This window comes from Canis lupus, unplaced genomic scaffold, assembly GCF_011100685.1.
Source record: "Canis lupus familiaris isolate Mischka breed German Shepherd unplaced genomic scaffold, alternate assembly UU_Cfam_GSD_1.0 chrUn_S1928H2127, whole genome shotgun sequence".
NCBI classification, from domain to species: Eukaryota; Metazoa; Chordata; class Mammalia; order Carnivora; family Canidae; genus Canis; species Canis lupus.
Window position 1 is genome coordinate 7,771 of NW_023330794.1, and position 18,939 is coordinate 26,709.

General features: G+C 41.0%; 1 protein-coding gene across 1 annotated transcript in view; it reads right to left on the bottom strand.

Annotated features, from left to right (window-relative positions):
* Positions 1-5,413: 5,413 nt before the first annotated feature.
* LOC119868911 (leucine-rich repeat-containing protein 37A2-like) overlaps positions 5,414-18,939 on the bottom strand; it is a 39,483-nt gene continuing 25,957 nt past the window's right edge. The window contains exons 6-12 of the mRNA XM_038589374.1: positions 15,193-15,311; positions 11,202-12,997; positions 10,698-10,802; positions 7,409-7,458; positions 5,887-5,941; positions 5,666-5,805; positions 5,414-5,563 (exon numbers count right to left, since the gene is read on the bottom strand). Of these exons, the coding sequence (XP_038445302.1) occupies positions 5,455-5,563; positions 5,666-5,805; positions 5,887-5,941; positions 7,409-7,458; positions 10,698-10,802; positions 11,202-12,997; positions 15,193-15,311 (2,374 nt within the window). The 3' untranslated portion in view covers positions 5,414-5,454. The remainder of the gene's footprint in view (positions 5,564-5,665; positions 5,806-5,886; positions 5,942-7,408; positions 7,459-10,697; positions 10,803-11,201; positions 12,998-15,192; positions 15,312-18,939) is intronic.

An 18,939-nucleotide genomic window follows, 5' to 3' on the forward strand; every position in this document is an offset into this window, starting at 1 on the left:
CCCTCTGAAGATATTTCAGGCAATCAGAATCTTTCCAGTTTCAAAAGACCTATAGAGAAAGAAATTTCACTACCCTGTTGTTTAAGATCCATTCATTCATTTATTTATTTATGTATTTTGAGAGAGAATGTCAGGGGAGGGGTAGAGGGACAGAGAAAATCCTCAAGGAAACTCCCCACTCAGTGCAGAGCTCCACACAGGCTGATCCCAGGCCCTGAGATCATGACCTAAGGTAAGATCGCTCAACCAACTGAGCCACCCAGGCTCCCCTCACTACCCTGTTTTGATGTTTAACTTGTAGAAGCCCTTACTTCTGGAGGTCCCTGTAGGAGGCAGTGGATACAGTTTTTGGTGTAGACAGGATCTAGGTACAAATTCCTGCTCCTAATTGCACAGTCCCTATGCAGGCTATGGGGCAACACTCATAGTACTATGTGTTGACCTTTAGGAGGTCTCAGTCTGTATTTCATAAGGAAATCATATGTGGAGAATGAAGAAATGGTCTAAAATTCATCCAGTAAGAATCCCTGAGGCATCACGTGGGCAGGGGTCCGCTACTAGGCATTGGGGAGAGGAAGATGGGATTCTTGCCTCGTCAGGGTTCCTGACCTAAAGATAACTCGTTGGTTGCCCTTCACATTGATGGGTGCATCTTTCACTCTGTTGCATTTACAGGGACACCTAGAGAGCGGGGCCTTGGTGTGTAGTCTCTAAACAGGACTCAGTCACATCCTGAGTAGACAGGATTATTGGCCCTCCCTGCACCCACACTCTTGCTGTGTCTCTCTGTGGGCAGAGTGTACTTTCCTGTCCCCTGGCTCGGGGATTGGCCATGTGACTTACTTGGACCCATGGACTAGGCAGAAATGAAAGTATGACAGTTCTGTGTCTAGGCTTGGAGAGGCCCAATGAAGTTTCTGGTTGGCCTCATATGCTTCCCTCGGGTTGCCGCTGCCTCTTCAGCCTGGGCCCCAGAGCCCACCCAGGTGGAAAAGAGCTAGCTAGCCCTGCTGATCTGCAGACTAGCACGGAGAAGCAGTGCTGACCCAGCCAAGCAGAGCATTCAAGTACAGCTGGACCAGCCATCCTGTGAGAACCGGGTATTCCAGTTCACTGAGTTTGGGGATGGTTTATTAGTTAGCATTGTTGTGGCGAAAGATAACCAATACCGTTATTGGTTATAACGTTATTGGTTAACCTTTATTAGGCTATAGGTTCAGCCACTGTAGTAGAGACCCAACACAGCAGTGGGGTTAAATAAAAAAGAAGCTTACTGATCTCTCATATAATGATCTGGTTAAGTACTGTAATCCAGGGCTAGTTTGGTGGTTCATGTGTCAGGGAGCCAGGCTCCTCCTATTTTACTGCTCCACCATTGTAGGGTGTAGCCCTCTCTACATGAAGCCTTTGTATTGTTCACCGGTTGAAGTCTCATTTCCCTTGGCCCTGTAAGCTGAAACACTCCACAGTGTGGCGCCAGACCCCTCTCCAGTGCTACACTGGAACACATTAAGGCTCACCTTGAAGCACCATTCCTGCTTCTGCTTCAGACCTCAGGACCTTTCCTCTTCTTGAATGGGTGTGCCTCCTCCCACACCCCCAGGGGGTGCCCCACCACTGTCGCCCAGGTCTCAACAACATCTCACCCTGACTAGGACCTCAGGGGCCAGAGCTGGTCATGCCTGGCGCTTCCCAGGACTGAGAGGCCCTGATTTCCATAGTGGCAGCAGCCAGCCAGTGTGACTCTTTGAGACGCCAAGGGTGAGAATCTCAGTCGGTGCCTTTTGGTCATCTTCAGTCTGTCTTGCCCGCCTCTCACACCCTCAAATCCCTGCTGACCTCTGGTCCTGAAGAAGCCAGGGAACCTCTGCTCCACCTCCTGGTTCTCTTTGCACTAACTACGCCAGTAGTTTGGTGAGCATAAACAGTCTTGTTAGAATGGTCCCTCTGTTTTGGAAATCAGCTCAGGAGGGGTGGGCATCTGAATGGTAACAGATTCTTTCTCTAAACTCTAGCCAGGCTCCTCTGAGCCCTCTTCTTGATTCAACCTTATTTGGCTTGTGAAGACTTGAACAAACACTAACGTAGTTTTCAGCAGCTCATGACCACTGCCCTAGTAAGACCCCAGTCTCCCTTAAAGTGCCTGCCCGTGAAACTCAAGGCTGTCTAAAGAATTTGTTGCTTATTCCAGCCACCACCTGAAGATAAGGCCCCTGTTTCCCAGTTTCTGTGAGAGAGTAGGAGTCTAGCTTTGGTAAGTGCCAGTTAGCAAAATCCAGATGGTTTCATATGGGCTAACCCCCTTCCTGCCTTTTGTAATCTTTGGCTTCTGACTATGGAGCCCCTACTCATTCCCTTCCCTAGTCCCTCAATCTCCCTGTGCAATACTCAGTCACCTCTGTACTTATCCCAGTTGAGTTCTGTTCATGATGAACTCTTTTCCCTGTGCCACTGCAATATTCTATTACTTTGGAAATCTGTCTGGACCACTTTAAGTATGCCTGGTTTGGTTTGTTTTTGACAGGGGAGATGTTCAGGATCAGCTTTTAAAATTAATTTGCTTATTTTTCAGGATCAGCCTTTTATTATTTTTTTTAAAATTTTATTTATTTATGATAGTCACACAGAGAGAGAGAGAGAGAGAGGCAGAGACACAGGCAGAGGGAGAAGCAGGCTCCATGCACCGGGAGCCCGACGTGGGATTCTATCCCAGGTCTCCAGGATCGTGCCCTGGGCCAAAGTCAGGCGATAAAACCGCTGCACCACCCAGGGATCCGAAGATCAGTCTTTTAAATAAGCATCCCAAGGATGTTTGAGTTTAGAGGTCCAAAGGCCATATTTTTTTTAAAAAAGATTTTATTTATTTATTCATGTGTGAGAGAGAGAGAGAGGCAGAGCACAGGCAGAGGGAGAAGCAGGGCTTCATGCAGGAAGCCCGATGTGGGACTCGATCCCAGGACTCCAGGATCACGCCCTGGGCCGAAGGCAGGCGCTCAAACCACTGAGCCACCCAGGGATCCCCACAAAGCCACATTTTTAGAAACTCTATTTCCCTATGGACACCGTTTCCTCTGGCAGCCCTTTTGAATGGGGCTATGTTTTCTCAGATACCTCACTGCCATTAGTCCATCCAGCTTTCATTCCAGTGAGAACATTCTGGAGGCCAAACTAAGAATCAACTCCAAGTGCTTCTCCAGTCACCTCTGGGGATGACTGCATGTGATTGGTATCCAATATCTGGTACCTTAACCTGCTGCCCAGCTAAAATGACACCTTTTGTGTTCTGACTTAGCTAGCTCTCCACCATGTTACTACTCCATGTAGACAACACCTTCCTTTTAGAAAGACTTTAACACCCACCCATTTGTTAGATAGTATTGGTTGGCTCTAGCTACCCACTTCTATCCCTTTCTTTGCAGGTGCTAGAAGCCCACAAACCACATTTCACAGATTCCCTTGACAGCAGAGTTCTGCCATAAAATCTAGGGGGTGAAAAGGAGGTGGAAACCATTCTTTCCTCCTCTGCAGTAGCAGATGCGCAGGCTACATGTTGGGACTCCATGTTGCCAGTCACAGGCTTGGGACCATGGAGTGCTGCAGTGACTTCAGCAGTGGGTTCCCAAAATGTACTGACTTTTGAGTGGCAGCAGCAGCTTTGAATGTATGGAAAGCAGCTGTGGTAAAGTAACCTGAAAAAAAAAATAAAAATAAATAAAAAATAAAGTAACCTGACATTCACCACTGCTAGCCCCACAGTGGTGAGCATCCATTCCTTGTAAGACATTATGACTGGAGCTGATACCAAGGGATGGATGCTTAACCATCTGAGCCACCCTGGCATCCCAGAAGTGGAGGGAGTTGTGCTTCTTTCCACAGATTGTGCTTCATTATCCCTGTGCTTCATTATCTGTGTTGGTTGAGGAAGGCAGTAGTAGTTTGGTGGTGGGGCGGCATTGGGAAAGAGCCTGGTAGCACACATCTGACCCTCAATGGAGTCAGGAGAGGCTAGTAGGGTGGTCCATGAGAATGGGTAAGTGGCACCACCAATATATTTTCTGAAATAAAGGAGTGAGGAGGGCAGTCTTGGGTAATTACCACCCTCACACATTTTTCTTTACCCTAGCCCTCCAGCCCCTCCCTGCTAGCTATCCAAGGGTTGGGATTATTATTTTTTTTTAAAGAAAAGGAACAAAATACCCCAATGTGAATTATCTATAGCTTGTAACAATGAAGAACCCCCTATGCCAAGACAGGGCATATATTTTGTGTATGAGTTTGAGTGCTTGGGAAGAAAAAGAGGCCTTAGCCCTACTGTGGAGCTAGGCTCAGTGATCCAAATATTCTGGTAATGCTAAAAATCTTACAAGAGGGGCCAGAAACAGATGATCTTCTATGGGCAGGTCAAGCATGTTGTGAATAACTTGTATTTGGTGAACCAGGGGGGAGAGCACCAGAATAAACTGCCAATTGATTTAATAGATATGTTTTCCAGTTTTCAGACACTGGTTTATTGGGGAAACGAGGGGAAGATACTCCTATTCATCCTTCCTTGCGGGCACTGCCTCTTGTGGAAGTACAGTCTCCCACGAGGGATTCTAGATTCAGGTCTGTTCCTCTCACCAATGTCCCCTGTTACCTGTATATACATGTTTATTTCCATTTTAATTCCTTACCACATGGCTAGAATTGGTTATTAATTTATACATTTTTAATATGAGAAAAATAAGTATTTTACAAGCAATGCTGAGAAGCCATTATCAGAAAATAAACTTTATGGTGGGAATGTGAACTAGTGCAGCCACTCTGGAAAACTGTGTGGAGGATCCTCAAAGAGTTAAAAATAGATCTGCCCTACGACCCAGCAATTGCACTGCTGGGGATTTACCCCAAAGATACAGATGCAATGAAACGCCAAGACACCTGCACCCCGATGTTTCTAGCAGCAATGTCCACAATAGCCAAAGTGTGGAAGGAGCCTTGGTGTCCATCGAAAGATGAATGGATAAAGAAGATGTGGTCTATGTATACAATGGAATATTACTCAGCCATTAGAAACGACAAATACCCACCATTTGCTTCGACGTGGATGGAACTGGAGGGTATTATGCTGAGTGAAATAAGTCAATCGGAGAAGGACAAACATTATATGGTCTCATTCATTTGGGGAATACAAAAAATAATGAAAGGGAATAAACGGGAAAGGAGAAAAAAATGAGTAGGAAATATCAGAAAGGGAGACAGAACATAAAAGACTCCTAACTCTAGGAAACGAACTAGGGGTGGTAGAAGGGGAGCTGGGCGGGGTGTAGGGGTGACTGGGTCACAGGCACTGACGGGGGCACTTTATGGGATGAGCACTGGGTGTTATTCTATATGTTGGCAAATTGAACACAATAAAAAATTTTTTAATAAAAATAAAAATAAACTTTATAGACAGCCTGAGGCAGGACAAAGTCACTTGAGGACGATGACGGTGCGGAGTTCACTGTCGCTCTCCTCACCCAGGTCTTCAGCAGCTGAATCTGCAGCCCGAGGCTTCTCTACTGGGGCACCACCTTTCTCTCTGCAAAAAAGAAGAATGCCTTTAACTCTGTAAAGGAACAATTAAACTTTTCATAATTAACTCATTTTAGAAAAGAAGTATAAATTGTCCCCAATCAGGTACCCTGGTTCCTTGTTGAAAATCTCATCCTCATCAGAAGAATCCCTGTCGTGTAGCTTCTGTGCCATGTTTTTCTTCCGTGTGGCATTGAGAGGTCTGTACATGTCCCGAAGCCAAAGTGGCCGCCTTCTCCAGAAAAAGCCCTAGAAAACAGAAAGGACATTGTTAATTCTGCATTTCCCCTGCTCTCTCCAGCCATGGGACTTTATCTTCCTCAGATTTACCTGATTCTCCCGTTGGATTGAACATCTCTTATACAGCAGAGAATTAAAGAAGAGCCTTGGAGGAAACACATATGCAGACAATTAGTGATTCACGCCATTTCCCATGCCTCTCACAATGTGTATCTCTGGTCCTATTAGGACATCTCAGTCCATAATCACAGGAAGCAAAATCACTACAGACCTCGGATCCTGAAAATAATCCCACGCATGCTACACTTCCAGAATTTTCCCATGTCTGTCCATAATGGCCCCACAATTTCTCTGGGGAGGCCTTTGTATGTGGCTTGGCATTGAGTATAAGCAAGATTTTCATCCTGCTCACCTGGGCCTATGGCCAAGTGCCCTCGTGCAGTGAACAGACTGTGCAACTATAACACAGAAGCACCTTACTCTCTCCAGAAGCAGTTTACTTTGGTCCCCTTTGGACTTTGTCTCATAGGCATCATTTGCTGGGGAGGAGGAGAGAGAGGTGTTTCTATTTTCCTAGCTGCTGTATCCTACAAGTTGATTCACACCAAATAAATGCACGAGTCCAACCAACAAAGTTACCTAACTCACTGACTTTCTCATTGCAGGCAGTGGCTAATGAGTGAGTGAGGAAGGTCACAGCCAGCACTAAAACACAAAATATTATTTTTGAATATAAACAATATAGAAAGAATCAGAATGTATAGTAAGTTTGTCTTAGAAACTGCTTATGTTGGCTCGCCCAGGTGGCTCAGCAGTTTAGTAATGCCTTTGGCTCAGGGCGTGTGTGGTCCTGGTCTGGGGATGGACTCCACATTAGGCTCCATGAGAGGAGCCTGCTTATCCCTCTATCTCTCTGCTTCTCTCTCTGCGTCTCTCATGAATAAATTAAAAAATATTTTTAAAAACCTGCTTATGTCTTGACAGTATGTATGTACGGAGTTGTGACATAAAATGTAGCTCGCAGCCCAAGAACAGTATAATCAGAGGAGAAGTGCCCCTCTGGAAAGGAACCATCTTCTGACACTCAGTAGCAGTATGCCCATGGGGCAATTTACCTTCCCTTTCTTCTCCATTTCCTTATTATAAAAGGAAGAGACAAACTATTACCTAAGGCCTCTCCCAGTTAACAGTCTATGGAGTCTGGACAAAGGGAATGGAGAGTGGTGGATCAAAAACTAGGAGGAGGAGGGAAGTTTTCCTGCCACTTTACAGGAAGGAGTCCTATTTTTCTGCCTTCCATCAGCCTTGAAGACTAGGCCTCTTAGCCCAAGACTCTGTAGCCAGGCCTGATGGTCACTACCAGCAGGAACAGGTGCACCCAACCCCTCTCCACCCTTTTTCTTTAAAGGAGTAGTGACAGTAGATGCTCTGTGTCAGTTCCATTCTAACTCAGATTTGTCTGGGAAGCTAATTTTGCTGGATCCAGGCAAAGCATTAGACCAAATCAATATTCTTTCTGCCTTTGGTAGTTTCCTGGGTGTAAAACAAGGGGAGTGAAATAGGAGTTCTAAAATCTAGTTCTGAAATTCTGCTTTAATAATTGCCAATTTACCTTGAGCCTCCTTCTTCATCTTCCACTGGTGCTGCTCTATGAGAATAAATCTGTTTTGGAAGAAAACATATCACAGGTACCCATCTCAATAACCATGCCTCCAAATCTGTATTCATTCCTTTGTATTTTAAGTCTTATTCAGCCTTTTTGGAGAGCAGGAATTCTATTTTTTAGTAGTCCTTTGACTCTTCCATAGTCCCAACTTGGGAACTTGTGTGCAGCTGGCAATACATTTTATTGACTGTTTTAGATGACATCCAACAGGTAATTCCTAATAAAAATTCTTAGAAGTAAGAAAAGAAAAGTATCTACCAGAAACCTAAATAGCAACATTGTTTTAAAGTCAAGGACAAGAGTTCAATGCCTATTATTCCTGTTACTATTCATCACGTTGAAGAGGTCCTAATCAATGCAATAGGAAAACACTTCTTTTAAAGATGCCAGGCATCTCAATGCAATAGGAAAAATTAAGTATTGGAAAGTAAGAAACAAAACATATTGGCATATGAAATTATGGACAACCTAAAAGGCCCAAGAGAGTCAACTTAAATTTTACTGTAGTGGGATGCCTGGGTATCTCAGCAGTTGAGCGCCTGCCTCTGGCTAAGTGCATGATCCCAGGGTCCTGGGATCAAGTCCCACATCAGGGTCCCTGAATGGACCCTGCTTCTCCCTAAAAGGCCCAAGAGAGTCAACTTAAATTTTGCTGTAGTGGGATGCCTGGGTATCTCAGCAGTTGAGCGCCTGCCTCTGGCTAAGTGCATGATCCCAGGGTCCTGGGATCAAGTCCCACATCAGGGTCCCTGAATGGACCCTGCTTCTCCCTCTGCCTGTGTCTCTGCTTCTCTCTCTGTGTCTCTCATGAATAAATAAAATCTTTAAAAAAATAGAAAAATAAATTTTACTGGAAGTGCTCTGAGAATTCAGTAAGATGGCTAAATACAAAATCAAGAGCTCAACATGCAAAATGCAATAGCTTTTTTACGTTCCACAAATAACTAATTAACAAATGGAAGAATGGTTCCATTTATAATATCAATAAAAGGAAGGATACCTCGGTGGCTCTATGGTTTAGTGCCTGCCTTCCGCCTAGGGTGTGATCCTGGAGTCCCGGGATCGACTCCCACATCAGGCTCCCTGCATGGAGTCTGCTTCTCCCTCTGCCTGAGTCCCTGCCTCTCTCTGTGTGTGTCTCATGAATAAATAAATAAAATCTTAAAAAAAGATTAAAAAATATCAATAAAAGACATAAAGTACCTAGGAATAAACTTACAGCAAAGAATGGGGAAGACCTTTGAGATGAAAACATTAAAACTCTTCTGAAGGACTTTAAGAAATGAATACATGATGATACCATGTTCCTAGAATATTGCAAAGATGTCAATTCTCCTCAAACTCAATGCAATCCTATTCAAATCCCAAGATAGTTTTTCTTTTTTTTAAATAAAAACTGGCCAGCTGACATTTGGTAAAGGGATATGCAAGTCTAGCTATGAAATGTATGAAAAAGGAGATCAAAGAGCATGAGTGTAACTCTACCAGACATCAAAATAGGTTATTATAAAGCAATTGGAATTAAGTATATAGTGTGATATGGGAAAGGAAACTGGACTGATAAGAATCCAGATAAGAAAAGTGTTTTAGAGACGCCTGGGTGGCTGAGTGGTAGAGCATCTGCCTTTGACTCATAGGGTGAACCCGGGTCTGGGGATCAAGTCTCACATTGGGCTCCCTGAGACGAGCCTGCTTTTCTCTCTGCCTATGTCTCTGTCTCTGTGTGTGTGTGTCTCATGAATAAATAAAATCTTACAAAAAAATAGTATTTTAGATCTGTTAAGAAAGAATGAACCATTCAATAAAAGATTTTAAAGTAACTGGGTATTTCTTTAGGGGGAAAATGTTAGATCCCCTACCTCAACCATACCTAAAAACAAAACAGATCTATACAGGTTGAAAAATATAAATTATAACAAATATAAGTATAGACGAAGACAGTATAAAGGCAACAAAGGCCTCGCTAACAAGACCCACATCCCATAGGCCACAAGGAAAGAACTCGCATATATGGTGACAGACTCAAAACATCTCCCATTTCTTGTAGTCTCGCCCCCTTCACCCTTGGATTGTTGGTCATCTTCTGGTGACTGATAAAACTCTTTTCATATTAAATATATTAATCCTTTCAGTGGCTTCCACTGAATTTCAGTGTTTCAAATGCTGGCCAGTGTTTTCATCTTTAAGGAGACAGAACAGTGGAATAAGAGCACAGGATTTGCAGTTAAGTAAAACTGGGTTCTGCTTTGGGTTTTGCCACTGGAGCCTTAAGCTGATCCCCTTTTATGTATGAAAGAGGGATGGTAATATTGTCCTCCCAGGGTTGTGGGCATGAAATTGGATATGGAAAATTCTTCTTCCTATGCTTGGTATAAACCAGTGCCAAGTCATTATGGAACTGAAGAAAAGGTAAACAGGCAACCTCCAGCACAGGTGACTATAAACATGACATGCTTTGGAGTAGCCTGATGCAGGATTTTAGCTACAGTATTTTAACCAAAACTATTCACATAATTCAGTGTGTGGAAAAAGCTGCTGAGTAAATCTAATTAATCAACAAGATGATATTTTTATCTTTAAGCCATGTCCTTTTTTCCAGGATGACTGATATAGCTCCATGAGGGTGGATACTATCTCTCATCATTTCAACCAAGGAAAGAAATCAGTGGTAGTCTGAAAGTGGCTGGTGAGTACATCTAACCACAGAATTTGAGTTGAGGAAATGTTACTATCATGTTAACTTGGCCTTCTTAAACCTAACGTCCCAAAACAGTCTAATGGCTTGTTGCCTTGTTTATAATCCATAAATCACCTGGCAATGGAAAGTTCCTTTAAAAATCCCCAGAATAGGGCAGCCCCAGTGGCGTAGCGGTTTAGCACTGCCTGTAGCCTATTGTGTGATCCTGGGGACCCAGGATCAAGTCCCACATCAGGCTCCTTGCATGGAGCCTGCTTCTCCCTCTGCCTGTGTCTCAGCCTCTCTGTGTCTCTCGTGAATAAATAAAATCTTAAAAAAAAAAAAAGAATTGCTTCTCTTTAAAAAAATAAAATAAAATAAAAATCCCCAGAATATACTTTGCAATAAAAGAATGAAGTACATGTCAGTCTGTCAGACAGAAGAGAAATACCAAGTATCAGTAAGTGAGAAAGTGGCTTTGATTTTAAGTTTGTAAATTCTGAATCTATTATAAAGACAAAAGATTTTCTGGAAATCTGAATTAATGGTTGTTCTTACCTCAATGAGACAGAAAACTATAATCAAAATCATTACTACTACAGTCACAGATATTGCCAAGATGAGTTTGTTGTTATAGCCATAACCTGGAACTTCTTTTGTTGGCTAAAAAAACAAAAAACAAAAAACAAAGAACAATTTTTTAGAAATCAAAGAAAAGGATGAAAGCTAACTATTCTTAAGCTACTCTAAAACCTCATTCTTTCAGTGGAGTGGCGTATAGGTTCTTAAGAAATATACCAAATCTAATGTGTTATATAATTTTATCATTAGCCCTTTCTTCAATAATATATTTATCTTGTATGTTAAGTCCTCTTCTCATCTACCTGGGAAGAGTGGCACCATTCTCTAAATGAGCAAAGTGGCAGATCACTGTCTCAGCCAACATTAATGGCTAAGACAAGACCCAGACTGGGAGGCCCTGGTCCTTGTGCGTGGGTGCTTTAATTGCATGTCCTAAACTGACTAAAAGTTCAGACCCCATCTTTCAGGAGTTATCCTCACCTCACTTGACTTCTGCTCTTTCTGTTCACTCTGGGCTTCTGTGCTCTCATTGATATAGTTCTCAGTCTTCCATTGGTCTGTATCCCACTCTGCCTTGGACACCTTTACTTCCTGCTGCTCGCTGAGAAGCTTCATCAGGAGGCCTGTTCTGGAGATAAGCTTGGCACAGGCCAGTTGCACATTGGTCTCAGAGCAGTCCATTTTCAAAGTCCGGATAACATGAGAAATGAGCCTTCTCACGTCATTATTCGGGATGAGGGACCGTAGCTGCTGGTTTAGCTGAATTTCAAATAGATCACCTGCAGATGAGAGCTTTGCAACACTGAAGCCTGTGGGCTTTGGGGGCAAGTCAGTGACCAAGTTGTGGTATTCCCATTGTGTTTCATTGGTTTGTTTAACAGTCGGCACAAAGTTGTCTCTGGTGGTAGTAGAATATGTATTGGAAAGATTCCTACGGTTTGTGAATTCAGGGGGAGTTTGTTCTGATACAGTAGTGCTTCCTGGAGAAATAATTTCTTCAGAAGCATTCTGTGCAGTAGTGTTTTCTACAGTAGTGTTTTCTTTAGAAGGTTCTGAAAGAGTAAATAATTCTGGAAAAGGATTTTCCTGAATTCGTTTTTCTGAAGATGAAATAGCCTCCTGTGAAGGGGAATCGATGAGGCTCCTGACGGCAGGCAATGGAGGCCTCTGTGCAGGCATCAATCTATTCGAGAGTGAGTTTTTCTTTCTGAACTTTTTACTTTTTTTGGTCTTGGGTGTTCTTTGGACTATACGTGAGCGAATTTTATGGAAAATATACTTTTTTCCAGAATGCGAGACTGGTCTGGAAGCCTCCATTTCCCTAACTCTAGCATTCGCATCTTCTAAAACAACAATGGGGTAGGTTGAGTCTTCTGATTTGTTTTTCACCTTAGGTAGGGATTTTGGAGCAGTGGAGGCAGAAGGCTTGCCCATTATGTTTTGCTTCGGGAAAGAAGAGGCTGCTGCCTTGTGCTCCTTTATGAATGAAGACTCTGTGTGGACGGAGTTTCCCACTAATTTCCTGGGCCTCTGGGCCATGTGAAGCTCCTCCAGCTCCCTTGGGGATGGTCCACTGAGCCTTCTTTCTTTGGCCATGTTCTTCACAAATGACTGGGCACTCTGTTTCCCTTGGGTGCTCTGAACGTCCACTTCCTTGTAGTGCCTTTTCTGTAGGTCCTTGGGGCCCTTGAGAACACTGTTTTTTCTAAACCACCTCTTCCGTAAATTCTTAGCCTTGGGAAGGGTCTTTTCCTGTCCTTGGGCAGTTTCCAATTTCTTAAATTTGGGACCTAAAATCCCGGGAGGTATAAGCATGGCAGTTTTTTCTTTCTTTTTTACCTCATCAATTTTTTCTTGAATTTCTGCATCTAACAAATTTTCCAGGAAAGAGAGTTTCCTCAGTTTATTTTTGTAAGTTGAATTGTTGGGTCCAGGTTCAAGAGAAGGGCTCTTTGTGTTGTTTTTCAAGTAACCCACAGGCTTGTCTCCATCTTGAACATTTGAAAACAGAGTTTTAATGAATGGTAGTAATGTTGATTCTACATCTTCTACATTTCCCTCTGAGAAATAAGGTAATATGTAATTCAGCGCACTGATAACATCACTTTCATCATTAAAGTCTAACTGCTCATTCATAAAGGCTGACAGACCGATGCCATTTTTGTCTGAGGATGCCTTCTCTGGCTCAATTGTCAGCTCAGTACTGGTACTCTTCTTCCGGGCTTTTAATACCTTCATGAATGATCCTTCTACATTCATTATAGATGCTTTTTCATCTGTCAGAAAAAGAAGAGACTAGTTTTGATAATGAAAGGCTGATAGCACAGTTTTTGTCAGTCCGCAGTCATACATCCCAGTCATAAAAATTAAGAACCAGCAAATATCTGAGTACCATTATCAAGGACACAAACTCAAACTTGAACCTATATTGGCAACAACAAAAGGAGAAAAGGGTATTTTTTTAAATGGCTATTTCTTCAGAACCTTTCACAACGTGAATGACTACATTTAGGATTATTCCATAATCCTTGGTCTCCAAGGGCCAATTATCTAGTACTTAAGAAAAGCCAAGTCTGGAAGACACTCAGCTAAACTGTCTGCAAATCTACTGTGACTCCTGGTATTCATATACCCTGTCCTGTACTGCTTCAGATGCAGTGGGAGCAGGGGGTTTCCTCCTTCTATCTCTTCAGTGTGCTTGTTTTCTTGCTACTATCACAGATGCCCATGAAAACACCCACTGCTAGTAGGGCCTCATCTGGACATGCCCTCTCCATCTACCCATCAATTACTATGCTTGGTCCCTGCTCCCATATATTGCAGCTCACACAAAACATAAGCTCTAGACAGAAAAAAAGCACTAAGTCCACCCTGGCTCTTTGCTTAAATTGGGCAGGGAACGAGTGTAGGCTAAGAGATTTTCCAGGTATGAGAGATATGCCAATGTGGAATGTTCGATAAATCAATGGAATAATACTTGAGGTTTTAAAATGCAGAAGGGATAAAGAAATTTTTTGTCAGAATGTGAAGAAATATACTTCACTTTCATTTCTAATATTTCTAGCTTTAGTTATTAGGGTACCATCCAGAGCTTCCCACTACATGAAAGTCAGCATATGGCTTGTGTACATGCACAGTATCATCCAACCGAGTTTCATTTCCAGAAGAATTAGAAGTATTTTCAGCGGTGTTGATGAGAGTCAGAGGAGGAGGTAATAAAGGTCACAAGAAAGGAGGAGCAACGGGCTTGTAGAGAGCCCTAAACGGGACACTTGAGTGCTAGGCAACAGTACTTAACACCTCTGATCTAATTTTTCCTCACCTGTAAAAGGAGGCTAATGCCTATTATAGGGCATGCCTATTCTGCCCACCTCTAAGAGATAAGGGAGTAATTAGTAAAAAATTGTTTTGAAAAATAAGCAACATTGTATTTACAGAGGTAGCAAAGTGTTATTTATGATGTACCCTAGATCATTGATAGGGAACCATATTCAAGCTATCTGGGTGCAGAAGCACATTTTGGAAGTCATGAAGTTAGTGCCAATAAAACATAGTATACAGAAAACTACTTAAAAGTATCTGAGTGTTTTTGGATAGAAAAGCTGAGGATTCAGAAAAAGTTCAGAGTTGGACAGTCCAAGAATAGAAGAGTGCTCTGTATCCATAAGAAGGCAGCAGCTTCTGGTTAGGGAACAGGAACTCTCAGGCTCTGAATAAACTTTATCTATAAATCAGCATCACTTTTACTCTTGATAACTTGTAAAAACAAACAATAAACAAAAATATATCTCCACCTGTCATATAAGACAAGGGGGACCTGAGTTCTGATACATATGAAATTAGTTTACAAATTATGATGCATATGTTTTCATTTGGGAGTAATTAATTTAATAATGTAACTGAGAATCTGACTTATAACAAAGGAATAGTTCTTATAAATTTAGGGATTTTAAGGGTGCCTGTGTGGCTCAGTGGGTTAAGCATACAACTCTTGGTTTCAGCTCAGGTCATGATTTCAAGGTCATGGGATTGAGCCCTGCAATGGGCTCCACACTCAGTGGGGAATCTGTTTGAGATTCTCTCCCTCTGCCCCTCCTTCGACTCACATCTCTCTCTCTCTCAAATAAATCTTTGAAAAAAAAAAGAAATTTAGGGGTTTGAACTGTAAGTGAATAAAAATAATGCAGTGACATCATTAGTTAAAAATTGATCATTGTTGATTAAAAATAAAAATTAAAACATAAATAAAATTTAAAATATATCATGAGGTGATTCCTGGTTGGCTCAGCGGTTTAGCACCTGCCTTCAGCCTAGGGCGTGATCCTGGAGTCCTGGGATCAAGTCCCACATCAGGCTCCCTATATGGATCCTGCTTCTCCCTCTGCCTCTCTCTCTCTCTCTCTCTCTCTCATAAATAAAATCTTTAAATATAAATATTATATATATATATCATGAGGCAATTCAAACTCACCACAACGTGTGGCATTTGTCAAACATTCACCGTCACAATGCAGCTTGACTGTCTTGCAAACAACCTCAATATTATTTTTGAGTTGGCAGAGACAACAGGACATACGGCTAGGTAATATCCTATAAATGGAAACACAGAGCATTATATTAGTGGTAAAGGGGTTACTTGAGTAGAAGATTCAGGCCAAGGTCTTCACAGGGCTCTGCATAAAGGAATTCTTGTGGCATATGATGGTTGGGTAGGGTTGAGTAGGGACCAGTTGGCCAATTGTTGCTCATGAATATTATAAATAAAGAGAAGGACAGAGGTGCTCAACCAATAGGTAAGGATGGTAGGGGGTATGATATACCTAGAATAAGACAGAGATAAGAACTGGGTGACATTGATCAGTAGTTCAGTTCAGAAGTATCTCCTTCTGACCCAAAAGTCTCACTTTGGGTTAAGAGCATACAGGAAGAGGGTAGACTTCTAAGAAGAGTCTGAGTAAGTCTAAAATATGGCCCACATCAAGGATAGAAAGCAATCAATCAAAACTAACCCAAAATCTACACAGGTGTTACAACTAGCAGACAAGGATGTTTAAAAAGTTACTATAACTGGGGTGCCTGGGTGCCACTGTTGGTTAAGCATCTGACTTTTGGTTTCAACTCAGGTCATGATCTCAGGCTCATAAGATCAAGCCCCTCACTGGGCTCCTAGATCACTGTAAGTCTGCTTGAGATTCCTCTGCCCCACCCACGTGTGCTCTCTTCTTTCTCTTAAATAAATTATAAAATCTTTATAAAAAAAGTTATAACAATATTTCTTATGTTAAAGAAAACCAGACTGATGAGGCACCAGGGTGGCTCAATCAGTTAAATGTCTGCCTTCGGCTCAGGTCATGATCCCCGGGTCCCAAGATCGAGCTCCACATCAGTTTTGCTCCTCAGCAGAGAGCCTACTTCTCCCTCTCCTCTGCTCCCCCTGCTTGTGCTCTCACTCTCTGTCAAATAAATAAAATCTTAAAAAAAAAAAATCCCAGACTAAGAAACCCATGTCTCTACTTAGTGAGTTATACAACAACTTCAAGTGGCCTAATATATGCATACATAGAGTCTACAAGGGAGAAGAAATATAATTTGAAAAATAATAGCCCCCAAATTGTCCAAACAGGTAACCCTAATAAACCCACAAATCCAAGAAGGTCAATGAACTCTAAACACAAGAAATATGGACAAAACTATGCCAAAGCACATCATAATCAAACTTCTCAAGCCATCAATAAAGAGAAAATGTTAAAAATAAGCCAAAGGAAAAACCTCCACACAACATATAGGGAAATAGAGATAACAATGGTAACATATTTCTTGTTGGAATTAATGGAACTCAGTAGAGCAACATCTTTAAAGCAGTGAAGCGGAGAGGGGACCAACAACTATCAAACTAGAATTCTATATCCAGATCTTTCAAAAATAAAAGCAAAACAAAAGACTGAGACATACAAAAGCTGAAAGAAGTCATCATTAGTAGATTTACACTGTAGAAAAGCTAAAGAAAGTATTTTCAAGCAGAAGGAAAATGATTGCGATAGAAATGTGGATCCACACAAAAGGAAGAAGAACATTAGAACTGGTAACTCCAAAGGTAAATACATAAGGTTTTTCTTACTATTTAAATATCTGAATACAATATGATTTCACTTATATGTAGAATCTTAAACAAATGAAAACTGACAACAAAAAGGAGAGAGAAACAGATTCATGAATATGGAGAACAAACTGGTGGTTATTAAAGTAGAGGGCGGGGATATGGTCAAAATGAGTGAAAAGACGTAAGAAGTACAAACTTCTAGTTATAAAGTAAGTCTCCAGATGAAAAGTACAATGTAGGGAATATAGTTAATAATACCGTAATACACTTATTGTGGTATTAATTCTTCAATCACTATGTTGTACATCTGAAACTAATTTAATATACATCAACTATACTTCCTAAAGGAGTTAACTTATTGTTTAAACAAAAAAATAATATAGTGTGCTGTTTAGAAGTAAAGCAAAATGTATGAAGACATTAGCACAAAGGCCAGTAAGGGAGAAATGAAGTACACTATATATTGTAAGGTTCTTATGCCAATCATGAAATCATATATTATTTGAAGATAGACTGTGAAAAGTTAAAGATGAACACTACAAGCCATTAAACTACTGCTAAACTAACAAAACCTGAGTTGTAATTAACTAGCCAACAAATAAAATTTAATTTAATTTAATTTAATTTAATTTAATTTAATTTAATTTAAAAGTGTACTCAGTCATCCAAAAGTAGGAAGAAAAAGAAAAAAAATAGCAAAACAAAGAACAGATGGGACACATAGAGAGTTTAGTAGCTTTAAATGTAGTCATGTTAATAATTACATTAGGTGTAATGGTATAATCACCTAATTAAAATATAAAAAAGCAAAAGCCAACTATATGCTGTCTATAAGAATCATCTGCAATAGAAATATACAAGTAGGTTAAAAGTATAGAAAAAATTGTGCTATGCTAACAGTAATCAAAAGAAACCTTGGGTGGCTACATTACTGTAAGACAAAGTGCATTTCAAAGTAAAAAAATATTACCAAGGATAAAGGAGGTTATTCCATCATTATAGGAATATCAACTAATAAAAAAGACATAACCTAAAAATTTATGCATCTGATAACAGAACTTCAAAATATATGAAGGAGAATGGCAAAGAGAGACAAATAAATACACAATTATAGTTGGAAATTTCAATATTGCTTTCTAAATAATTGACAGAAAAATATATAGAAAATCAGTAAAGATATAGCAGACTTGAATAACACTATCTACATACTTGACCTAACTGACATTATAGAATGCTCCACCCAAAATCAGAGTACTCATTTTTTTCAAGTAGATACATAATAGTTACCAAAATAGATCATAGGCTCATCTAATACCAGAATTCATGGGTATAACACAAGCCTCAATAAGTTTAAAAGGATTTAAGTCATTCAACATATGTTCTGTGACTACAATGGAATTAAATTAGAAATGAACAGATTTGAAAAATCTCCAAATTATTTAGAAACTAAACAACATACTTCTAAGTAACCCTGCCAGTCAAAGAAATCAAAAGAGAAATTAAGAGCTATTTCGTACTAAAACTGAAACCATGTCAACATATGGGATGTTGCTAATGTGGTGTTCAGCTTCCCCAGTATCCACTTTTAAGAAATTAAAAAAAGAAAAGAAAATTAATCATTGAATAAGGAGAAGAAATAGCATAATAGAGATCAAGGCACAAATAAAGAAAACGGAAAACAAAAATAGAGAGGCCAGTGAAATGAAAAGACAGTTTTTATTTATTTATTTTTAAAAATTGTAATTATTTATTCATGAGAGATACAGAGAGAGGGGCAGAGACATAGGCAGAGGGAGAAGCAGGCTCCCTGTGGGGAGCTTGAAAAGGGACTCGATTCTAGGACTCCAGGATCACGACCTGAGCCAAAAACAGATGCTCAACCACTGAGCCACGCAGGTGCCCCAAAAGACAGTTTTTGGAGAAGATAAATAAAACTGATAAACCTCTAGGCAGACTGATTAAGACAAGACAAGAGAAGACATAAATTATCAGTATCAGAAATGAGAGGGGTCAGGGATCCCTGGGTGGCTCAGCAGTTTAGCGCCTGCCATCGGCCCAAAGCCTGATCCTGGAGTCCCGGGATCAAGTCCCACATCAGGCTCCCAGCATGGAGACTGC